We start from the raw sequence: 11864 nt of genomic DNA on the forward strand, positions 1-11864 counted from the left end.
GCCAGCGCAGAATGCAAAAAATTGTGACTATATAATGCTAATAAGAAGTTTTAACTTAACATCTTCTTCATTTTACATGATTACATGAAATGACAGTGACACGCGAATGGATAATTAGAGCGAAACCGTGGTAATATCCAGCAGTATCACAAGAACAATCTGGAGTGGGTGATAAAAAATGCAGAAGACAGAAGTTTGGACAAACACACGGGAGCTCACAGGCGCAGATCACCAGGAGCTCCCTCCAGCAAATGCATTCGCTTCACTTATTCATTAATTATCAGGAATTAAATAGATACATAGGCAGAAAACAGATTCCTAATTAATAGGAACTGAATGTCAAATAAGGAGCAAATCATAACTACTAACCTATTCTCCATTAATTTCTAACATCCCCCTTAATGGAGAAAGGGATTTTTAAACACACCTAAAATGTTCCTAAACAAATCAAACTTCAGTCTTCCTAGTGGCTTAGTGAATTGTGGTTCCTGTGTGGGAAGATCAACAGCAGTTGTAAGCCTCTTAACAACCTCCATAGAGTGCCGGCTCATGTCCATATTGACAAGTACTTTGAAATAGTCTTCTATATGTACTGAATTCATCAACTTCAGAAGCACTTCAACAACAATTACAGGATTGTTTTCAACCAATTCCGGGAGACAACGTGGAGACAACCCACAGTGATAAACAAGCTTTGGATCAGCTTCAAGCTCCATGAGGACTCTCTGCTGTTGTGTAGGCGCAAGTGCTCCTTTTAGAGCTTTGCCTATCAAATCCCTAACAGCAGCTCCACGACTAGTGTCAGCACACATGCCTTTATCCCAGAGCAACTCATGATTGTTATCAGGTGTAAGCCACACTAACTCTCCATTTTGTTCAGGAAGCCTGGGTGGGACTGGCCTAATCCATGGTGGTTCAAGTCCTTTCAATGATGTATTCTGAATCAGGCCAGCTGCTGCTGTCTCTCTATTTCCACCACCTATTCGATATTTACCTAAGGGAGTGGAGTCATCAAGCTCAGGTGCATCTGCATCACAGCCTTGGGGAATATCTGGATCTCGTATTACATTTTTGATAGATGCATTTTTAAAATAACTTTTATATGACTCTACTGGTAGCTTATCAGAATATTGTTTCTGCAGTTGCTCACGAGTCAAGAATGTATGTGAATTTGGATCAAAAGTCCTGATGTACTCGGCTGCAGTTTGGCTTACAATCTCCTTTTTGTTGTTGTTGCTATGTGTAGAACCAAGCAACTGAAGCGGAAATGCCCTCTCCACAATGTTAGCACTGTCATCAGAGGCAACATCAATGAGGAAAGAATTAAATGGATTCACAAATGACTGCTCCCCACAATAGAGATCATGCAGAATATAAAATGCTACCAAGCGCTGAGACTGCTTCAAGATTCTCTTATCCTCTATGAGGAGGACAAGAGTGCAGCAGATATCGAAATGATCATGGCGTTTGAATTTGGAAAAGAATTCGGGGATGACGCTCTCCAGCGTTCGATCCTCGCTGAGCAATGCCAAGAGAGCCTTGGTATCTGTCACATTAATCATTTTGATATCATTTTGATAGCCGGTATCATCTTGGTCCCCTGTTTCAGCAGGCAGGCGAGTGCCATGGCCACTGTAGTGAAAGAAGATTATGTCTCCTGGCCGAGCGCCCTCGACCAGTGTTTTCCAGGCCCTCCTGATGTTGACTCCCGTGGGCTGAGGGTAGCTGTCATCGGTGTCTATGAGTACTCTTATGTTCTCCTCTTCGAACCCGTAGCGCTCCAAGAGACATTTGTACATTCTGTTCACATCGTTCACGCACCCCTTTAGCTCCGCCTTGGTTCCTGGATAATTGCTTTCCGTTGCTCGAGGCATATATTCTTCTTTTTCAGTGTCCCCTCTTGATGCTTCTGCTAGAGACTCTGTTGCATTTTCTACTTGCCTCTGCAACTCATCCGTTGAGTTCTTCAAAGAATCGAACAGTTCTGTATCTAATTTTTCAGATTCATTTCTCTCACTACTCCATGTTGCAGCTTCATGTACATTATCAGGATCTTTCAAACCATCTACAATTTTCCCTTCAACTTGAAGCGCTCCAATTACCTTCTCAGCAGGTACCATTGATGATGGATACCTGCTGTCCCGACTCCTTTCAACAGACTTATTTGATGTCATCAAGGCTTGCTGAGGCGTACTTTTCACATCCAACTTGTAGAGTCCTCCTATGCGAATACTTGTAGCAATGGGCTTCATCTGATCCAACAAATCTTTAATAATGCAATAAGATTTAAAAAATTCTACCTTGAGGTCCTGATCTGTAATCTTGGATACAGAAATCAGGTTCTTCTTAATGCCAGGAACATACCACACATCAGATATATTCCTGATCTTACCATCAGGCAGAGTAACAAGGACATCTCCATGTCCCTTGATCTCGTACCCACTATTATCTCCAAGATAGACTTTTACTCCAGTGTTGGATTCTTTAAAATTTCTGAACCATTGCTTTTTACCTGACATATGCGAGGAGGCTCCAGAATCCACGATCCAAGTATCTGATTCATCCTCCTCAGTAGCAGTGTCACCCTCGGCCATAAATAGTCTAACATCCAGATTCTGATCTGGGTCTGTATCTGCATCTGCATCTGCCAAATGACTTGCATGCCTTTTCTGATTGTACCTCTCTTGATTTGCCTTCTTCTTGCGACAAAATTTAGCAATATGGCCTATCTTACCACAATAAAAACATTCAGGAGCAGAGTCATTTCTATACGAGGTCATACCTTATGGTGTCATTTCTGATGTGTTGCCCCTCCTCTGATCAGCCATCGCTCTCCCTTTTGGCTTGAACTTTGTTATCAATGCAAGATCTGGATCTTGAGGCTTGAGAGACGACCTCCTTTCCTCTTCATGTAGAAAAATTCCAGTAAGTTCTTCAAAACTTGGAGGCTTTTCCCTTGCATTCAATCCAGTTATAAACATCTGATAGTCATCTGTCATACCGTTCATGGTGATTGTCACCAGATCATCATTTGCCACGGTTTGACCAATATCAGATAGTTTATCTTTAACTTCCTTTATCCGAGATAAGAATGACGAAACAGACTCATTCTCCTCCATCTTGATTGAGAGGATCTTCTTCCTGAGGAACAAGGTTCGGCTGGTGTTCTTGATTTCATACATGTCTTTGAGAGTTGTCCAAATCTCATTTGCTGTCTTGCAATCCCGAATATGAGGGATGATGCAATCTTTAACTGACAATTTTAGTAGGACCTTTGCCTTCAGCTCCCTTTTCTCCCATTCTTGAGTTGTTGCATTCGTTCCACCATTTGCAACAGTTGGCTTACCTTCATCACCGATGACAATGCTGTAGGTATTCTGACCTTCAAGCAAAGTCTGAAGCTTAAATTTCCAATTTATGTAATTGGAACCATCCAATTTGCTGCTTTCATTTAAATAATCTGCCATCTGAGAATTCATCTTTGAAAAAAAAACAGGCTACCCGGCAACTTAAAAAAAACGAACAACTCTCGCAACAAATAGAATATGGTTGAATTACGAGCAAAGCAATCACCAGTCCGGCGATGGATCTGTGGATATCGGCCACCAAGCAACGATTATCAATTCAATACACAACTGTGCACATACAAGTGCCCAGCCATGAGAAGAGGAGCATAACGTGCACAACGCGGCACAGAACTCACACAACTGACCGATCTCGATCTGGAAGCACCGGTCTCGACCTTCCCTGCTCCACTTTCGGCCCACGAAAACAGTCAATGAGACCAAAGAGGTCGACTTGCAGCTATCTCCTCCTGAAATCCAGCACCAGCTACGGAGCTCCACGCTCACCGCCTGAGAATTATCAACAAAATTCACAATCCAATATGCAACATGAGAATAAGAGATCGAATCCCACCCCCAATTTCTTCACAAGGTGAATTAATTACACCCCAATCTCCCCAACAAGGATTTCAGATCATACGGCCTGACAATACACAACCTTCAACGCTGTTCGATCCACCCTTCGTGTGTGTAGTAAGAGGATTGGATTCAACGCCTTTGTGTGTGCAGCAAGTCACACTCAATTTTCAACGGGCTTCTTCAAAATGAATTTTCCAACGGTAATTCCCTTCAACGCTTGTTTTGCTGAGCTCCTTAAACACCACCTCTAAGCTCTTTCAACACTGCCAAGCTCCTTATGTCGGCCGATCCAGTTCTCCTACTGCTGTTCGATGCCAGCCACCCAAGCAGTAACGCCTCTTCCTCGGCAGTCCACCCTCCTCCACGGATTTCACGCGAGCAACAATCACGGATCGACTGTGAGCTCAAGAACGCCGACCACCGATCTCCTCACGCAGCTCCGAGCTCTTCAAATTGCTCGCCGTCCCTTCACCTTTCACGGTCAGCGCGATTCAACACAATAAAACCGGCCTCAACTATGGCCTCCTTCACACCAGATCTCCACAATCACGGAGACAGTCACTGCCATCACTCAGCTTACAATATCAGCAACCCTGAAGCTCTGATACCATGATAAAAAATGCAGAAGACAGAAGTTTGGACAAACACACGGGAGCTCACAGGTGCAGATCACCAGGAGCTCCCTCCAGCAAATGCATTCGCTTCACTTATTCATTAATCATCAGGAATTAAATAGATACATAGGCAAAAAACAGATTCCTAATTAATAGGAACTGAATGTCAAATAAGGAGCAAATCATAACTACTAACCTATTCTCCATTAATTTCTAACAGTGGGAACAACAACATTAGAAGCATTATCTAGGTCGAACTTCTGCAATGGAGAATTTTGGTTTATGTTCAAATACGAGAGTTATACTACTACACTATAACAATATTTTGTACTTAACCAAATATAATTTTGTATTTTTTACTTAACCAAATATAAATCTGGGCAAAATATCGTGCCTGAATGAAGCAGTGGGTTGGCATGGGGCGCCTGGTAATAAAGCAGTTCGATGGCAAGGGGCGGCTAGTAGTTGCTAGTCACTGCAGGTTGTCGTAAGCCAGAGCAAGAATTACCAAACGCTAAGAGAGTTAAGAGAAGTCCATGTCAAATGATTTCAGTCGCATATACCAAAAATACATCACATAGAGCTATTGTAAATCCTATTTTAAAGATTAATGTAAACATTTTTCCATATCTCATATGCGCTACATTCAATGCTATCAATTAAGGTGGGTAGAGGACCCTCACGAGATAATGTTTAGCTAATTAAAAATTTTAAATCGAAGAACATATATGAGATGTCAAGAAGGTAATGGTCTCCTTCTTGAAATCAATAATATCATTGTTGTTAAAGCCCTATTCCAGAATGAGCTAGTATGTACCAAATGGAAACAGGCGGAATAGGTCACTTTTTCTTTTTTTAACTACTCGTTTTATAAATTTTCATTCAAGAGATATCACAGATAAAGTTTTTCATTCAAGAGATATCGAAGAGATAAAGTTTGAAGTGATAGAATCAATATATTGATTAAGAAAATATGCTTTTGACTTCAAGGTTTGAGCAGAAATATGAATTCAACTGCGAGTTTAACAACGCAACATTTTTACTAAAGGATAAGCAACAGAAAAAAATTATAGCAGCACACAATACTAGTCGTTTCTAAAAACCACGTAGTCTTTAAGAAACCAATAGACTTCAAATTTTGCATTAATGGCAGTTGTGAACACTTGCATAAAGCAAACCACATGTTGTCTTCATGAACGCTTTTGCATAAAGTGAAGAAAAAAGAAACCATGTGTTGTCTTCAATTCCATGTCTCGGACATTGTCCCATGCAACTTCCAGATAGAGTGAAAATCCCAGCGACCCTTAGCGTTTCATGCCCTTAGCTGGAAAGCCTTATCGTTTCATGCCCTTAACTGGAAAGCCAAAAGCTGCCATGAATACAATTCTGATGAACACAATTCTCAGAAATTCCAGTGCTCAAAAATGTCTCCATGCTTGGAAGCTCGCATAAATGTTCATGGAAGCTTGCAGAAATGTTCCCATTCTCAAAATGGAAGCTCGCAGAAATGTTCATGGAAGCTCGCAGAAATGTTCCCATTCTTGGAATCTTGTAGCGTGGGCTTGGACATGTAAGTTCCTCTAATCTTTTACCAAACTCCTTCCTACCACTTGTGACACCTCTAATACCAAAAATTGTTTCCTGCAAACATATTACACATATTTTTTGGGGGGGTTTAAACCGAGCTTTTGTCCAATTTCTGAATGGAACTCATTTATAGTTTTGGATTTCATCGTTTCATGTCGAGGGATCCATTTATTAGCACGCAAATCAAGAACCTTCCTGACCATGAATATCATTTGAAACGCAAGATGTTGATTGCTACTTACCTGCTTCATTGTGGCGATATAAGAATCAATGATACTACGACTCTTGGTTTCTTTGAGGATGTTTTCCTACAATATTCAAAAGAAAAAAAGAGTAAGCATACACTATACACTATACAAGCTTGAGAGAAACATTTTAATCAACTATTAACTGTATTTTTGCAATTATTTTCGTTAATCTAACTTACTATGCATGCTATGGTTTTTTGTTTCCCTCAGACAGAGAACATGAATATTCGCTACTAGTTTGCTTTATTCATCTACTAGTTCGCTTTATTCAGGTACCAGTGTTTCCCTCATGCTTTTCATGCCTGAGCTTCTCTCAGGAAAACTGGCAGTTTTGCGCCGCAGCCAACTATTCAAATGTTGTACATGTTTATTCTCAATCCTTTGCAGAAGCACCATCAATGAAGCTTGCTTGAGTTTTGCTTCAATTCATTCCTTTAAGCTTCCTTAAGTTTAAGGAAGTTTAATGGCAGAGATGTAATTAATCAACAATGCAAGTATCTAAATTTTTACATCAACGCATGGCCAAGATGTCCACTGACATAGATCTTTCTTCTTTCTTCAGGTACAGGCAAGGCATCATTTATGACCTGCTCAACAGCGAGCTCTCTCTTTGCATACCAATGAGTTCGTCCCTGAAGCAGCAAGCTAGTTGGATATCATGTGATTATATTTGGATATCATGTGAGTATAGGAGATGGAATGACGCCCACACCATAACCCAGGCTCGACAACAACCTTGCATGGTAGCAATAGGTGGCGGCCCACACCATAACCCAGGCTCGACAACAACCTTGCATGGTAGCAATAGGTGGTGAGGCAAAAATGTTGTTTAATTTATTCCAATGCACAGCCAATTGTAAAACTAAGGATAAGGATATATGTAGTGTCAAATTTATATGCAGTGACAAACTTTGAAATATACAAAATGGAGGATATATGCAGTTTGAAATTTTGGATAAAGGGGTGGATGGGTTTTTTCAAAATTTGGATAAAACCTTTGCAGTTTCAAACTTTCGATAACTTTCGATAAAAAGGTGGATGGGTATTCTCAAACTTTGGATAAAACATTTTTTGGAGGAACAAAATCCATAGTCCGACAATAAGACCTCAAATTGGAAACTTTGGATAAAAGGATTTTTTGGTGAAATGGTTTTTTAAAAGATTGGTTAAATGAGTTGGTCAACCCAACTTAATATGGATTCAACGCTCAATCGAACGCTATAGTCCCTGCTATGCCGGAGGCAGGGACTAATAATAGTAATCATGAAACATAACAATACCTTGAATTATAACAATGGTTGGCTTATCACATAAGGGTTCAATGGTGGATATGAGCCTCAAGCATTTTTATTGGTATATAAAGTGTTGAGATCGAATATATGTGAGATGATGATGATGTGGGTTTTCATTGATCTTAAACATATTTTATTTACAAAGAAAACTTTACATTGGTGTGATGAAGACATAGTGGACAAGCAAGATTTGTTTAAGTATTGTGGAACCCAAGGTTAATGGGTTGATTTTCATTCCTTTCGATTATATAAACATACTATCATTTGAAAATAAAAGAAAATGAACCATGATATACCGAGGGTACTTCTATATTCATATTATCAATCAAAGTTTCTCTTAGGAAACATACACATAGGGTATATTGATTCTGTATGATCATGGAATTAAAACTTGTATGTAAGAGCAAACTTTTCTATATACAACATTGAATAAAATAGAAGAAATGATAAAAACAAACTATATATGGTTTTGGAGGTACATTACATGTGGTATTAGAGATTTTGGCTATAAGACTGATACCTACGAGTTAGATCATGACTAGAATTTAATTGAGTACATGTTTTGTCTTACACAATAGAGAGAAATGTAAAGAACAATCATAGCAGAACCATCTTCATGACATCTTGATGTAGAGAAACTTTGGGTACAACTCGATGGTGAGGCATCATCACATACATTAGAATTGTTAGAGATTCTGAAGGGTCTAAAAGTGGAACTAGAAAGCATTAGAGTAGATAATGAAAAACTATTGAAATCTAGTGTGGACCAGGAAAGACTCATAAAAAGTATAATTGGAAAATGAAATCATTAAACATTAGGAAAAACCTCAAAGAATGGAGATAAAGAGGAATACCTTAAAAGGAAGGATCATGATAGTATAGATGAGATTGAACCTCTCAAACCTAAAAATGAAAAGGAACTAGATGAAGAAGGAGTTGAATGTAGTTTAGTGAAAATGCCACTTATAGCACCTAATTAGGCGAAGAAACATAAAGTAGAACTGCAAGGAGAAGTTAAGAAGATTATGCCTCAAGTATTTTATGGTGAATCAAAGGAGTTAGTTGAGGCATGGTTGATGAACATGAATAAATATTTTAAAGTATATGAATTTCCCAATAATTTGAAGGCCAGATTACCCACATACTAGCTGGAAGTTGATGAATTCGTGTAGTGGGAAGAAATCATAATTGTACATAATATAGAAGATAAGAAGATGAGTTGGGAGGGTTTTCAAAAACAATTCAAAGGAAAATATCTAAGAAAAAGGTATTATGATGATAGAGATAAAGAGTTCCATGAATGAAAGCTTAGCCACATGACCTTGGATGAATTAGTCACTAAATTCACCCATCCCCTAAGATTTGTACTATACATTCGCGAGGAAAAAGCTAAAATTCATTGATTCTTCAATTGTTTACCCATTTCCTTCAAAGTGAATATTGAGTATGAAAACCCTAAGGAAATGGATGAATTTATTAAAAAACTAGAATATGTTACCAATAGTCTCAAAAGAGAAATGATAAATTAAAAACCTGGAAAAATAAGAAAAAGGATAGATTCATACAAGGGAATAAAGGGTTCAAATCATCTTTTTTAAAGAATTTTGTTAATAATCACCAAAACATAAATTTCAATAGGAATAATAACCAACAAGAGACTCATATACGAATAATATCCAGACAAATATCTAAATGGTAAAATCTCCAATGAGAAGGAAAGATAACCCTCCAAATGTTGGGGCTTTTTAGAGCCTCATATTCTTGGAAATTTCCTATACAATGTTAAATTTAATCAAGATTACACAATGTACAAGAAGCTTCCATGATAAATGATGTGGCTGCAAGTATTCCCAAAATAAATGCAACTCTAGATGATTTATAAGGTGAACATCAATCCTCTATGATGGAAATAGAAGGTAATATTTTGAACCAAGATGTGTCAATTTTAATAGACCCAAGATCTATTTTATGTTATGTTAGTCCAAAGATAGTGGAAAAATTCAAGTTGAAAATGGAAAAATGAAAAAAGTCCTGGTTGGTACAACTAGTAAATGGTGCTAAAAGAGAGATTACTAGTTGGGTCAGGGAATTATTAGGAATAGAAGTAGCATAATATTGTGAGTGTCATAGCACTTGGATGTCGCACCCTCCCTCCCCCCGCCCCCCCCCCATTAAAAAGACATGAAGCCGTGTTAGTTCTGGAAAAGAAGTAAGTGTTAGTGTCAGAGCACTCACCCATGGAATGACCACTCACAAAATTAGTTTTTTTTTTTTTTTTTTTTAATTATTATTTTTAAATGAATTATCTGGACTCCTCCACTAATTTCACTATGTCTTCACCTAGGAGGGACCAAATCGCTTGGAAGAATTCGACAGTGAATTTTTCTGCCCCTGGTGCTTTGTTTCTCGCCATATTCCCAATTACCTCTTCCACCTTTGCTTTAGATATTTCTCTTAATAGAGCCAAGTTCTGGTCTCTGCTCATCAAATTGGGGATATGTTGTATGATTTTATTAATATTATCTCCCCTTCTAATGTTTGGCTCTGTTAGGAGCCCTTTGAAATGTTGTACTAACAGATTCTCCATTTCTTCCTTTTGGGTGAACCGATTTCCTCGCTGATCCATTAAGGAGAAGATTTTGTTCTGTTGCTTGTGTTGTATCATTGCTTTGTGGAAGAACCTTGTGTTTCTTTCTCCTTCTTTTAACCATTGGATTCTTGATTTTTGTTTCCTTGGGACTTATTCTTGTTGTTTTTTTTCTTCCAATTTGTTAATCATCAGCCCTTCCTCTTCTGCAAGCCCTTCACGTTTACCCTCATTGATTATTTGCTGCTATACTTTCTTCATCTTTGTTTGGATTATCTCCTGTTCCTTCTGTATGTTACCAAATTCTTCCTTGTTCCATTTCTTTATCTTACCTTTTAGATCTTTTAGTCTAAGTTGAAAGGTGTGCATCTGGTTTCTTCCTCCTATCTCATTCTCATTCCCTTTCCACCATTCCTTCATTTTTCCTATTAGGGTTGGTTCTCTTAGCCAAAATGCCTCAAACCTAAAGGGTCTGTTTTGGTTTCCTTGATTCATTTCTACTTCTATTTTAATAGGCTAGTGGTCTGATCATATGCACGGAAGAATTGATGCTTCATAGAATATGTCATTGCCAATGAAGTGTTCTATTGCCAAGAATCTGTCCAGCTGAGAGGCTATCTGTCTGCTCCCTCCCCTTCTGTTGTTCCACGTATATTTTTCATTTATAGTTGGGATGTCTACCAATTTCAGTTCTTCTTGAAGATCCCTGAATATCTCCATTTTCGACTCTTCTCTTTGCAATCCTTCTCTTTTCTCCTCTTTTGAGGTTGTCAAATTGAAGTCCCCTGCTATCAGCCAGAGTTTTTCATCGTGGAGTTTACCAAGCTTCTGTATTTGTTGGAGGAAATTCCCTTTTTCCACTGGAATATGAGGGCCATATACTGCAGAGACTAAAAACCATTCTTTGTTTCCAATTAGACAGAACCGCCCCGTGAGGATTCTTTTCATACCCACCCAATAGTCTACTGTGATCTCTGCTGGGTTCCACAATATTGCTATACCTCCCGCACTACCTTTCGCATCTATGGTCATGCATTCATACTTTGTTTTTATTTTGTTTAGTATGTCCTCCATTCTCCGTCCTGTAATTTTTTTTTCTTGTAGTAGCATAAGTTGAGGTTTTTCTTTTCTTAGTATCTCAATTAAGTGTCTTTGCTTGCCTCTATTGTTGAGGCCTCTTATATTCCAGGATGTAATTATCATTGAGTTACTTGGTTTAATTGTTGAAATACCACTGATAGCGGTACTACCCTCCCTGTATTCACCAATATTCCTCCCATAATCTATATAGATTCCTGTAGATTTCTTCGGCCTCTTTTCTTTCCACCTTTCATTTTATTTGAGTAATCTTGGGAATTGTCTTGGTGCATCCCCAGTTGTCTGCAATCTCCACCTTCCCCTGCCCCTGTTTAACTTGATACTGTTGGAATGTTTCTCTGCATAGTCGCTTTTGGTCTTCTGGAATGGATCACTCATCTAGGTGTCTCCATTCATTCAACAATTTCCTAAGTACCTCTTCTTCCATGCTTAGTTCTTCTCCCATACTTGTATCTATTTCCATTGTAGTGTTATCCATATTCTCTCTGTCTCCCTTCTCCTCCTTCTCTGTCGGC

General features: G+C 38.7%; 1 protein-coding gene across 1 annotated transcript; it reads right to left on the reverse strand.

The window, feature by feature from the left end:
- Positions 1-398: 398 nt before the first annotated feature.
- Positions 399-1778, reverse strand: LOC149178638 (uncharacterized). The gene has a single exon (XM_089422180.1). It carries the CDS (start codon positions 1560-1562, stop codon positions 399-401), a length of 1164 nt encoding a protein of 387 aa, XP_089278306.1. The 5' UTR covers positions 1563-1778.
- Between the last annotated feature and the right edge of the window lie 10086 nt (positions 1779-11864).

This window comes from Pinus tabuliformis, chromosome 4_1, assembly GCF_031772625.1.
Source record: "Pinus tabuliformis cultivar Carrire ecotype Pingquan chromosome 4_1, CPIR1, whole genome shotgun sequence".
Taxonomy (NCBI): domain Eukaryota; kingdom Viridiplantae; phylum Streptophyta; class Pinopsida; order Pinales; family Pinaceae; genus Pinus; species Pinus tabuliformis.

Bases quoted from the DNA above. Each gene is read 5' to 3' on its own strand.
- LOC149178638 (XM_089422180.1), bottom strand. From the start codon at position 1,562: ATGATTAATGTGACAGATACCAAGGCTCTCTTGGCATTGCTCAGCGAG.